The sequence below is a fragment of the Thermobia domestica genome, chromosome 10 (genome assembly GCF_964235325.1).
Source record: "Thermobia domestica chromosome 10, izTheDome1.hap1.1, whole genome shotgun sequence".
In the NCBI taxonomy this organism is placed as follows: domain Eukaryota; kingdom Metazoa; phylum Arthropoda; class Insecta; order Zygentoma; family Lepismatidae; genus Thermobia; species Thermobia domestica.
In genome coordinates this window covers 17,806,001-17,818,368 of record NC_137463.1, presented here as the reverse complement: position 1 = coordinate 17,818,368, position 12,368 = coordinate 17,806,001, and the positions used below count along the sequence as shown (strand labels likewise).

Genomic DNA, 12,368 nt, shown 5'->3' with positions numbered 1-12,368 from the left:
ATGTTGATTTTTGTTGATTTGCAACTGGTTGATATTCTGAAGGCGAAAGAACTTAAGTTTGAACATTTGAAACGCCCACATATACGCATATTTGTGTTTTCGGATTATTATTATTATTATTAACTGAACCTGTGCTATTTACACAGCGCATGGTTCTAATATGAGCGTGAATCGCCCTCCCGCTTCTCACTATATCTATGCAAGTCCCTTTGCGGACACAAGTAAAGGACAGGAAGACTCAAAGGGAGTGAATTGCTATAGACAAACATATAAATGTAGTATTTTATTATATTGAATGTTGGAGTGAGTTTGTGGAAAACTTGGATAGGCAATAGATGATACCAAATGCAAATATTTTTTATTTATAATTCCATATCCGAGTACTCCTCATTGTAGGCCCACAAGCCTTCGAAGCTGCCAGGTTGCAATTGGTTTTCATTCAGATTAAAGCAAAGCGCCTGAAATGTCCATCAACCCGCTGTACGTAGCTCCTTTACTGGTTGCCTTTCACAAGGGTATCAAGCTTAACGTCCTAGTGGCAGTATTAAACTAATGGGTTGAAAACAAATCCTAAAATGAGGAATAGAAAAATAAGGACAAGTTTTTTGAAAAGTTGAATGAGAACCGGCAGATCTACTCAAAATTTGGAATCGACAGCGTAAACGAGACGTTTCTAGCATATGTGATTTTAGAGATCTCATTGTCGAAAGGATTGGCCACAAACATATAAACCTAACATTTTAATATATACTGTAGGTTATTATTATTGACTTATATATATACAGTATATATAATACAGGGTGCGAAATTTCAAAGTGAGACGCACTCGCGAATTTAAAAATGATGGTCGCCAATATCGTTCACGTACAAATTATGAGGAATTCTCCCGTTCTTCCACGGCCTTTGGTTTGACAAAGAAATTACATCAGGGCATAAAATTTCAAAACCACACGATTAGATTCAGGATAATCAATTTTGAATTTGACAATTCATATACATGTACAAAAAAAAATCTTACCTTAAGACTTCACGTCTGTGCAACGTTCTCTCTCTGCACTGAAGTACGTCAGCCATGTAAATTTAGGTAGAAACCATTCCTACTGAACACTGGTCACCACCTGTAAATTTCTATTCGCCAATAGCAAATTGGCGACCGGAAATTTTGCTCCCTGATATATATCAGTAATTCTTAAGCTTTTTACATCCTTCCATAGCTTGTTAGAATTTATCTGTCCCAAGAACAGAAAATTAGTCTAAGATCGAATCGAACGTCCACCACCATTTCGCGGCGTTCCCATAATAGGGAGTAGCTCAAGAAATGGATCTTCCTGGGTTGTTCCTTCTTTAGTTTTTATTTTGCCTCCTTATACAACAACGAGATTATGAAGGATGGAATTTACTATTAACATGGAGTACAAACCACAACCGTATCTTGTAGTATAGGCCGTTTTCTTTCAGCCTATCTCACATGACATGATAGCTGGATTACAGGATACGACGTCACGTGTCCCAGTCCAGATAAATATAAACTATGAATGTACTGAATATGCTAAAGCATGAGTAGCATATGCAGTACATTAATAATATTTAGTATTATTTACATAGTGAAGTCGTTCGCGTTCATATGTTCCGTATAGTCTAAGAATGTCTTCAAGTCAATTATGACCTCCTTAGACAGTGAACTGGACAGAAATGAAGATTTTTTAAAGGACTACTTTACTGAGAATGTTTCGTACGTACTAAAGTATTAGAGAAATTTTAATATTGTTATTTGATTCTATTATGTTTTGAAAAAAAAATAAGAACTGGGGGACGGGACTGATGAGAACCTATTTCTGCAATTGTCTTTTAAACCTATGATATTAAATCTGTGAATTGATATTTTTACCAATGCGAAAATCTCATAGTACTTTCTTCAGCCATTGGCCGTATCATGAAAGGGTCAAGTAGCTTCGGTGCTCACGTCCCAATTAAACTTTTAACTAATCAATCAATCAATCAACTTATAATACTTTTCCCATTTCTTGATTGAGGGAGCGGGATATCCTCCTGGGTCACCTTATTCGCTAAGGCAGTGCGTAGACATAAACGTTGTTATTCAGTGCCAGACACTTCATTCTTTAGGTTATTTGTTTTCGATCCTCATTATTGGCTGCTGTTCCTTCTGCTTCCTTAGGACTGTCACGTTTGTCGTAAAAACTTATTACTGCATATGCTTTATTATTATTATTATTATTATTATTATTATTATTATTATTATTATTATTATTATTATTATTATTATTATCGTTAAATATATAGCTAATAACAAATAATGAATCATACATTATTAGATACGTAATCCTTCCTTTATATCGTGACTTTGTTTCCTGTGTTTGTGTTCAACTTAAGGAGCTGATGAAATTATTTTATATCCAAAATTAGTACTTTACGTAATTAGCTTTGTTGTAATAAGTAAATATTTATATTAGTTTGTGATATGTTCACGTGGAATTATAGTATTGTTTTGTTGTTCTATTTATTAACGAATTTGGAATATAATTTATATTTGTCTCTGTTGTTTTGTAGGAGCCGTTCTAGCTTTGAGGTAGAGAATGTCCTGTTATGGAGCCTACGAAGCAACCTGTCTCACCTGTTACCGCTTTGGCAGCCGACATATTCGAACAGTTCTGCAATGCTACCACTCTGAAATCTATTCTCGGTTATTTTCGTCAGCTGTGTGATGTTCTTCGACTTACTCCTACACATTTTCCGATTTTTTACACTAAACTCAAGGTAAGTTTTTCGAATCTTACGTAGGTTATGGGGAACAGTTGGTCAAGGTAGAGCGTCTATCGCTGGTATGAAAAGGTCTTACTTTAATCCGAACTCGTTTGAGCTTGTGGTGAGTAATGACGTGTTGTTGAGCTCTCGACGTCCCTCCACATTTCCATTGTACCAATTCTTTTCATTATCATTTGCTATAAAATACCCATTATTCGCACGGAGAGAATACATTTCATTTTGGACATAAAGTGCTGAATTTGGATTTAAATGGCATCGGAAGTATCACTATTCGTATCAGCGACCTCGAAAACAATGGATTCGGCACTAATATCGGTTATTGTCGATCGTTTGTATATCTCCCCCTTCCCAAAGTTGCGGGGCTAAATTTGAATTTAAACAGAATTGAAACTGTCACTTTTAATCCCATCGACCCCATAACTATGAATTCGACACTAATGTTGGTCATTTTCGATCATTTTTATATATCTCCCTTCCTTCCCTCCCCTAACAAGGAAAGAGAGGGAGATTATATATCGAAGTGGAAGATGGTTTATATACCAATCGAAAGCATTAATGACGCCTATTACGAAACTGTAATAAAAATTTTCCGAATGCATATATTCTGCGAGTTATATGAATATACAGGGTGTTCAGAAAATCCGTTTCCACCCCCTAGAAATCGCAAACGATAAAACAGATGTCAAAACAAGGAAACCTGTGTTTAATCATTTTAAAAGTACAACGTATTAAAACAAAAAAATGTTGTCCCAGGACCACTCGCAGGGTCGCAGGTGGGGTTCAACTCAAAAATTGCGAAATGTAAGGGGATCAAGTAGCGTATCGTTGAAAACCTGTTGAGAAATGAAAGAAGATGCAACAAGTCTTGACACTCTAAAATTACTCTGTGCAAAATGGTGGTCGGTCAAAATGTCAGCAAAAACGTCATTGTAAAGTCTATGGCCACCCAAAAGAAACCTGAAACGGTGAGACAGATGTCAAAACAGGAAAACATGTGTAATCTTTTCAAAAGTACAATTATTGAAAGTAAAAATATTTGTTCCAGGGTACCAGACGGGGTCATACTCAAAATTTTCAAATGGCAAGGAAAGTCTCAAGTAGCATATCATTGGAAAGCTGTTGGGAAATGAAAGAGGACGAAACAAGTTTCGAATCTCTAAAATTATCCTGTGTAAAAAGGCCTCCGTTCAAAATGTCAACAAAAGCATTGTAAAATCTATTCCCCCTCCCCCCCCCAAAAAAACCTGAAACGGTGAGACAGATGTCAAAACAGGAAAACACGTGTGTCAGCATTTCAAAATCACATTGATTGGAAGTAAAATTATTTGTTCCAGGGTCCCAGACGGTAAAATTATTTGTTTCAGGGTCCTCTACAGGGTCCCAGATGGTTTCCTACTGAAAATTTCCAAATGGCAACGAAGGGGGGGGGGGATAAAGTCGCACATCGTTTAAAGCTGGTAAATTGAACAGATGGAACAAATCTGGACGCTCTACGGTAACACTATGCAAACATCTTGCGTTTTAGTTCTTCTTTCTGTAGTCGGGATTTAGTTTATTTTCACTTTACTTCTTGTACTCTACGGAAAGAAAAGAAATTTCGCTACTGTGAGATTCTGCTCTTTGGACCCAGTAATGTCTGACTGAATAAAAAAAAATAATAAAATAAAAGCAAATTAAGAAATACAGAAAAGAAAAAATATAACATTTGACATCTTTGAGTATAGAACTGACTGGTTAACATATAATGTACAACCACGAACATAAATAAATAGAGGTTGGAGCCATAAGAAATGAAGACTCTTACCTCTACTTATTTATGTTTATGACTGTACAATAGTGGTACTTATGCTCGTTGTCTGGATTGTCAATTATAAAATGATTCAAACAAAAGAATTTCTTGCACCAGAAACAGTGAATACGTGCAATGTCTCACAATGACAAGTGCTGATTGCAAAATGGAAAGTGAATGAGCTCGAAGAAGAGAAATGAAGATGTACATTTTGACCGGCCGCCATTTTACACAGGGTAATTTTAGAGAGTCGAGACTTGTTTCGTTCTCTTTCATTTCCCAACAGCTTTCCAACGATATGCTACTTGACCTCCTTACCTTTTGCAATTTTTGAGTTGGACCCCGCCTGGGATCCTGCGGGTAGCCCTGGGACAACATTTTTTTTTTTTTTGTTTTGTTTTGATACGTTGTACTCTTAAAATGATCAAACACGTGTTTCCCTGTTTTGACATCTGTCTGATCGTTTGCGATTTCTAGGGGTTGAAACGGATTTTCTGAACACCCTGTATATTCATATAACTCGCACAGTATGTGAATTCGGAAAATGTTTATTACAGTTTTGCTACATTAATGCTTTCGATTGGTATATAAACCATCTTCCACTTCGATACATAATCTCCCTCTCTTCCCTTGTAAGTTGTACCGTCAAAGTGAAATGAAAATAACCATCCCAGGCCCGAACCTGAAATTTGATCGAGGTCGGTCATGTTGTTGAAGTGTACGAAGTCAGAAACGTAGTGACTTTCATTTTTGTACATACTAGCTGAACCTGCGTTGTCTACACAGCACATCATTTACATGTGAGCATGAACCTCCTTGCCATTTCTCACAACATCTGTACAGTACATGTCCCTTTACATACACAAGTGAATGACGTCTTGATAAAAATCGGCAATTGTTACTATAAAAGGGAGATTTTTCGATTATCTTTTCAATATCTCGCACTGTTTGCAAGATTTGAGCCTACTTCCGGTTGGAGTTTCTAGTTCATGTATGATCAGTGTTCTTTCTTTCTTTTTGCATGCAGTATGTAATAACCAAATACATTACATACACAGTTAAGTATAATATCAGTGATATATGGTGTTCATTAGACAAAACACTCCAAACAATAAAGATTTATCTTAGCTTGGAGAAATATATATCCTTCGTTTTTCATTATCATTTGGTCATGAAACAAACGCCTGAGAGATATCCAACCTTTGTACACAACTATGTTGTGTTGAATGTATAACTCATAGAGTATGTTGTTTTACTTTTTTTAAAAAAATTGAACACTTCCAGTGTACCCCTAAAAATGTAATCAAGAAATAACAGCCACGTTTTTTAAATATTCAATTAGAACTGGCCAACCTACAGAAAATTTCGAATCAACCAGCGAAAACTACACGTTTCTAGCACTTATAGTTTTCGAGATCTCATTTTCGAAAGGATTGGAGACAAACATATAAACTTTTCTCGACCACAAACATATAAACCTAACATTTTAATATATAGGTACATTTACGTTTGTTATCTGCCTCCTTTAACTTAAACTGCATAATATATGGAACGTTAAACTAGGAATTTGATTTCATTTCATTCAACAATCTTGAAAAAGTAGATCTAAACGTAATAATAGTGCTATAAAATTGTATAAATATATCGTACATGTTATATTTATTACCAATCGTCCTCTATCACTGGTGTTTAAAAATTCTCCGAAACAATGACAACAAAAGCCTTAACTCGAAGAAGTGGATCCAATCTATTATTAACGCCAGGCAGTTAACGTTCCTGCTCCTATCACTCCGCTCTATCATTGGAAGAAGTGGTCTCCGTCCGTGTTCACGGGAAGATATTATCGTGTGCTCAGATGCTGTTAACTTCCCCACGAGCATCCGTGATACACAACAAACATTGTTTATTATGGCACGCGAACTTCACGACTTTCCAAGTTTCTTTTTTTTTAGGGTTCAATGTTACAGTTCGGTCAGGCAACCTCAGTTCGTGGAATTCTACCATCACACTTGCACCAACATTATCATCAACAACTCTTCTTTTAGGTTGATACCTTGCGACATCTTTCCAAGTGGGCTTAAGGATGATCACATAATGTTGCGACAATTTTTCAAGGTGGCTACTTACATCAGATAGATGTAAAAGTCCAATAACGATAGTGAATGATTGTGAAAGAATTGATGCAATTAGAATGGGAGAGTAAAGAGAAGAACCACGTGAAACCCACGGACACAAGGTTGTCCACCACAAACTCACATAGCAGGGGATTAAAGCAGGAACTCCTTGCACCAGAGTCAAACACTCTGCCACTGAGCCACCATAAATGATCCCTTCTAAGATCATTGAGCATACACCGTCTCGTTAACTTTTCAGTAAGAATAAACCCTAAATATTTTATATATGGGCTAATAGCTAGTGCTCTTAACTTTCCATTCTAGAAGTACTGGATTCGAATTCGGTGATCAGCAACTTAACTAAGATCTTTCTAAGATTTCCCTGTAGTTTTTTTAAGGCTATTATCATGTCAGTATAATATCTCTAAGTATCCGCTCTGGCTGTCTTTTTTGTGATATGTTTTCCGTCTTCGTTATTATATGTTAATGTTGATTATTCCAGTATAAAATAAGTATACGGAATAGTTATAACTAGATTTCTGCTTACAAATTAATAAACGCTGACACAACTTTCACTCCCGCGTAGTTAATGCTTTGTCGTTAGTTTTATGTAACCAGGTGTGTGTGGGGGGAAGGGGTCACAGGGCTCAGTGGTAGAGAGCTCACATCTTTTATGTGGGGTCTCTGATTGAATTCCCGCCAAGTAAATTGTGGTGGATAACATCGTCCGTGGGTTTTCTTGGAGTGCTTCCGTTTCCTCCCATGTTCTAATTCCACCGATTCTTCCATCATCATTCACTTGCTTTAATCATCCGTTTCCCTTAGCCTGAAGGGCATGATCGTTAGACACGTTAAACTAAAAAAATTCATTCCGAGACCTACCAACCTTTATATTGCTCCTTTTTGTCGATTACTGCTGCTTTCCATATCATCTCATCATAAGTATTATCCCATTATTGACAGGTCACTTGCTGCAGCTGAGTAACTTGTTCCGCTAACCTTCACGGTCTTCTGCTAACCTCTTCGTCTTCACGTACGACTTTCCTGTTTTAATATCGCCCATTAATTGTCTCCTTCTTCCCCTTCCTCTCTTTCCTGCCATCGTACCATCTAGCACATCCCTTATGATACAGTTCCTTCTTACCTAATGTCCCAACCAGTTTACCTTTCTCTTCTTAATAATATCTAAAGTTGTTATTTTTTTTTTCTCCAATCATATCTAACACACTATCATTCCTTGACCTAGCTAATTCTCTCCTTCATTCTTCTACACACCCACATTTCGAAATCTTCCAGTCGTTTTTCATCATTTTTGCGTAATGTCCATCTTTTTGCCCTATGCAGAACAATATTCCACACGAAAAATTATATGAGTCTTTTTCTCAACTCTATTCAAGGTCCCACAAAACAATATTTTCTTCCTCCTAAAGGCTTTTTTTCGCCGTTCCTATCCGTACTTTTATTTCACGTTCACATTTAATATCATGCTTCGCAGATATCGAAAACTAGTCAGGTGTTCTATTTTCTCCCCTCCTACTTTTATATTGACCACCGGCCCCCTCGTTCTAATCAGCATGGCTTTCGTTTTTTTTAACATGTATTTTCATCCTATATTTTTCACAGCCTAGTTACGAAAACTAGTCACTGAAACTAGCCACGTGTCACGAAAACTAGTCACGTGTTCTATTTTTTCCCGTCCTACTTTTATATTGGCAACCGCCCCCCTCGTTCTAATCAGCAGGGCTTTTGTGTTTTTAACATGTATTTTCATCTCATATTTTTCACAGTCCTTCCTCAAGTTTTCTATTATCTTCTTGATTTTCTCTTAATTCTGCAACAAGCGCACCGTGTACACCTAATCATTCTACCTCCTACTGAAATGCCACCTTTATTTTGTAAGCTCTCTTTACTTCTCTTCTAGATAGATATTAAATAATGTAGGCGAGAGATAGCATCCCTATTGAACTCCCATACTAATTGCACTCCCCTCTGTCGTTTCCTCTCCTATTCTAACACCTACTTGTTGGTTCATATGTAAGTTTCTTCTCGAAAGAAACGCTGATGACTGTCTTCAAGTGGCAGACAGTGTCCTTTTGACAGTTATAAGATAGTTTGTTACTCTACTATACTATATACAGGGTGTTTCAAAACAACACCTACAACGTTTGGGAGGTGATTCCTGACACCAAGATAAGGCAAAAAGTATAGACCAACCGGGTGCATAAATGCTTCCTTTCGGAGTTATAGGCTGCCGAAAACATGAAAAAATGAACTTCCATAGCTCCAAAACTATGAGACCTACCGTAGTCGAGTCGAGATTTCACTTAGCAACTAGTATGAGCTCTATTCAAATATCGAAGTTTCAGAATCCTGTGGTACCTCCGCAATAATTTTTATAGAGGTAGTTGACGAGTACTTCAAATTAAATGCTCGTAGCAGAAACTCATTCTATAAAAATTGTTTCGCGAGTACCTCAGGATTCTGAGACATGTATTTTTGGGTAGTGCACATAGTAGTTCCTAAGTGAAGTTTTGATTCGTCTACGTTACGTCCCATAGTTTTGGAGGTATGAACCTTTAAAATTAATTTTTTCATGTTTTCGGCAGCCAGAAACTCTGAAAGGAAGCTTTCGTGCACCCAGGTTGGTCTGTATTTTTTGTCTTATCGTGGTGTCAGGAATCACCTCCCAAACGTTGTCGGTGTTGTTTTAAAAGACCCTGTATATATCCCAAACCTGCGATTCGCACGTATTGTCTTAAAAAAAAAAAAAAAAAGCTTCATTCGCTTCTCCTGTGCACAGTAACATTTTATCTGTCAGAATATGTAGAAAGATTATTATAGTACTTCTGAGCCAAAATTTGTTACGTCACCGATCGATGGTTTTAATTCGCTTCTGCCCTAATTGATCTTCGAAACTCACACGTACCATCTTTCAGTTAATTGGATCAGTAAGTTTGTTTTTGGACAAAGAACACCAAACCATTGCGTTTGCACAGCTCTTTTTAATTTCCTGCTCTGTCTGAAAAGTCCAAGTCTAACACAGGTTGACTGACATGAACGAAGTAGATGGATGTCTTCAATATAATATCACACATTCGTATAACCTTTAAATGTTGTTTATTTCGAGGAACCTTGAAGTGACACTGTTATATTTAAGGTTTGGCAGTCGTGACTTCAGAGAATAAATAAATAAATAAATAAATAAAAATAAACACAGTAAGCGTTTGGATTGTTGGAATATTATACAGGTATGTTCGTATTTGAAGATACACAATATCCTGTTTCGTTACTATATATTCAGTATTATATGCACATTTAAAAAATAATTTTCTGGAGCTCCTCTTTGGCTATATGGTTAGCGTACACGTCTTCGGTATTGCAGACTCAGGTTCGATTCCCGATGGTAGAAGCTCAGGTGGTTTGGATTGCACGTTAAACTCAAACCCAAACAAAAGTATTTTCTGAAAAACAAGAAAAAGTGACTTCATGACCGATTTGATGAGTAGGAGATGTTTTAAAAAATAATAGGTGTATACAATTTTAGATATAAATTTCTAATTTTTAAAAATTGGAATTTAGTCATTTATGCTGTACTGAAAACTCTTAAATTGAACCAAATATAGTCGAAACTACTTTTTGAGAATTTGTTATAACAGTATAGCGTTTGTTTTGATATATGCATATAAGCTTAAATACGTTTTAGTAGTGTTGCCCACGGGATGACACGAGACAGAATATGCTTTTCGAGATACAAGACGAAAGCTCGTAAAAGCTCTTCCAATGAAAAAAAAAACTTATATAGTTTTCGAGACGAGACTGAACGCCTTTCCGAGACGAGACAGAGCCAAATTTGGTCTCGTGGGCAATACTGAGTTTTAGAGCAGAGCACTTGTCAATCCCAATATATAGGGAGTTGTTTCATATCTGTAAAAATGCTTGGATATGTTTTTAAGCATTTGGTAATCAAAGTACATCATTTAACTTATGAAGATGAATTAACTATTCACAAAACTGCTTTTCTTTTCTTTTTTTTTCTCGAGAAAGCCGCAAATGCTGCGCAGACCTCGTGAAGAAAAATGTACTCTATATGTCAAGCTACATTGTCAAAAACAACAGACTAAAGATGGGCTAGTCGCTTTCGTTCTGAAATTGTAATATCCAGGATATTCCTTGTAATGGGCGATCAACCACAGCAGAGGTTGATGATATTCTGGCAGAAGTTGAATAAGACCGATTTATAAGCAGTTATGACATCGCCAATGACCTAAACGTCCATCGCCAAACAGTGTTAAATCATTTAGAGAAAGCTGTTTACAAAAAGTAGCTTGATATTTGGGTATTCCATGTTCTGACTCAAAAAACATTTACTCAATCGAGCGGTGGCCCAGTTATAAAGCGTTCACCTCTGGTGCATGGGGTCCTTGGTTCGATCCCAGTTCGCGCCAAGTGAATGTTGTGGTGGACAAACACCGTGTGCGTGGGTTTTCTCCTCGTTTCCTTCCACTTTCTTCATTCCGCCATTTCATTCATTTCTTATCATCGCAGTCTCCGTTTGCCAGCTAGGCTAATCGTGGGACGTAAAACTTCAAAAATTTCATTTCATTTTTCGTTTACTCGATCGAATTTCGATCTGCTAATCTCTTAAAATGTAACGAACTTCAACCATTTCTGAAGAAGTTGATCACGAAAGATGAAAAGTGGAAAATCTGCAGCAACAATGTGGCAAGAAAGATCGTGGTTGAAGCGAGGATACGCTTCATAATCTGGACAAAGCTCACACTGACGCCTAGGAAGGTTGTAGCGTGCATTGAGTGGGATTGGAAAGTCATCGTCCATCATGAGCTACTGGCGCCGGACAGAATGATAGGCCCTGGTCTGTACCATCAACCATAATGCGAGTGCACCTAGCAATTCGAGAAAAACGACCGAAATTGGTCAACAGGAAGAGTGTCGTATACCACGCTGACAACGGCAGACCGCGTACATCTTTAACGAGGAGCTTGGTGTGGAGTTTTAATGTATCCACCTTATGACCCGGATCTGGTACTGTTGTATCATCATTTGTTTCAGTCTTGCAGAACTCCCTGAATGATTTTTAAGTTAGTTTCGAAAGAGGCCTGTGAAAATCACGTGTCACAGTTTTTTTTTTTTTGGGGGGGGACAGAAATCACAGAAGTTCTATAGTGACGGGAAAATAGTCTGGCCGAAAAATGACAGAAAATTATCGAACAAAATTATGCGTATGTGGTTTCGTAATGTTATTTTGAAATCAGAAAAAGTGTATTTTCAACTTAGACCTCCAAATTCTGAATACATATTAGAGAATCTCATTCTACATTTCATGTGTAGTGAAAATGAACTTCAAATTCAGCCAAAGTAAACAACCTCGTCTCTTGCACATTCTCATTCCACCAATTCTGCCATTATCATTCAACTTCATTGAAGAGAAATGTTTTCGTAAATCATCCGTCTCCTTTAGCTTAAAGAGCATAACCATGGGACGAAAACCTATAAATTTTATTCCATTTTATTTGAGTCAAAGAAACTTTTAATTTATAATGTTCAATATTAGTGATCGCTAGAGTATATAATCTAACCTAACCTAACTGCCTAACCTAAACTGTATAAATTTACATTCGAGCTTGAAAATTAACTCAGTTTCAAAGAAAGAATGAATTTAA

General features: G+C 36.8%; 1 protein-coding gene across 7 annotated transcripts in view; it reads left to right on the top strand.

Annotated features, from left to right (window-relative positions):
* LOC145662330 (uncharacterized) overlaps window positions 1-12,368 on the top strand; it is a 351,525-nt gene that overhangs the window by 179,008 nt on the left and 160,149 nt on the right. For all 7 annotated transcript variants that reach the window (XM_081727810.1, XM_081727808.1, XM_081727809.1 and 4 more), the window contains one exon: window positions 2,569-2,775. In XM_081727810.1, the coding sequence (XP_081583936.1) occupies window positions 2,605-2,775 (171 nt within the window). In that variant the 5' untranslated portion in view covers window positions 2,569-2,604. The remainder of the gene's footprint in view (window positions 1-2,568; window positions 2,776-12,368) is intronic.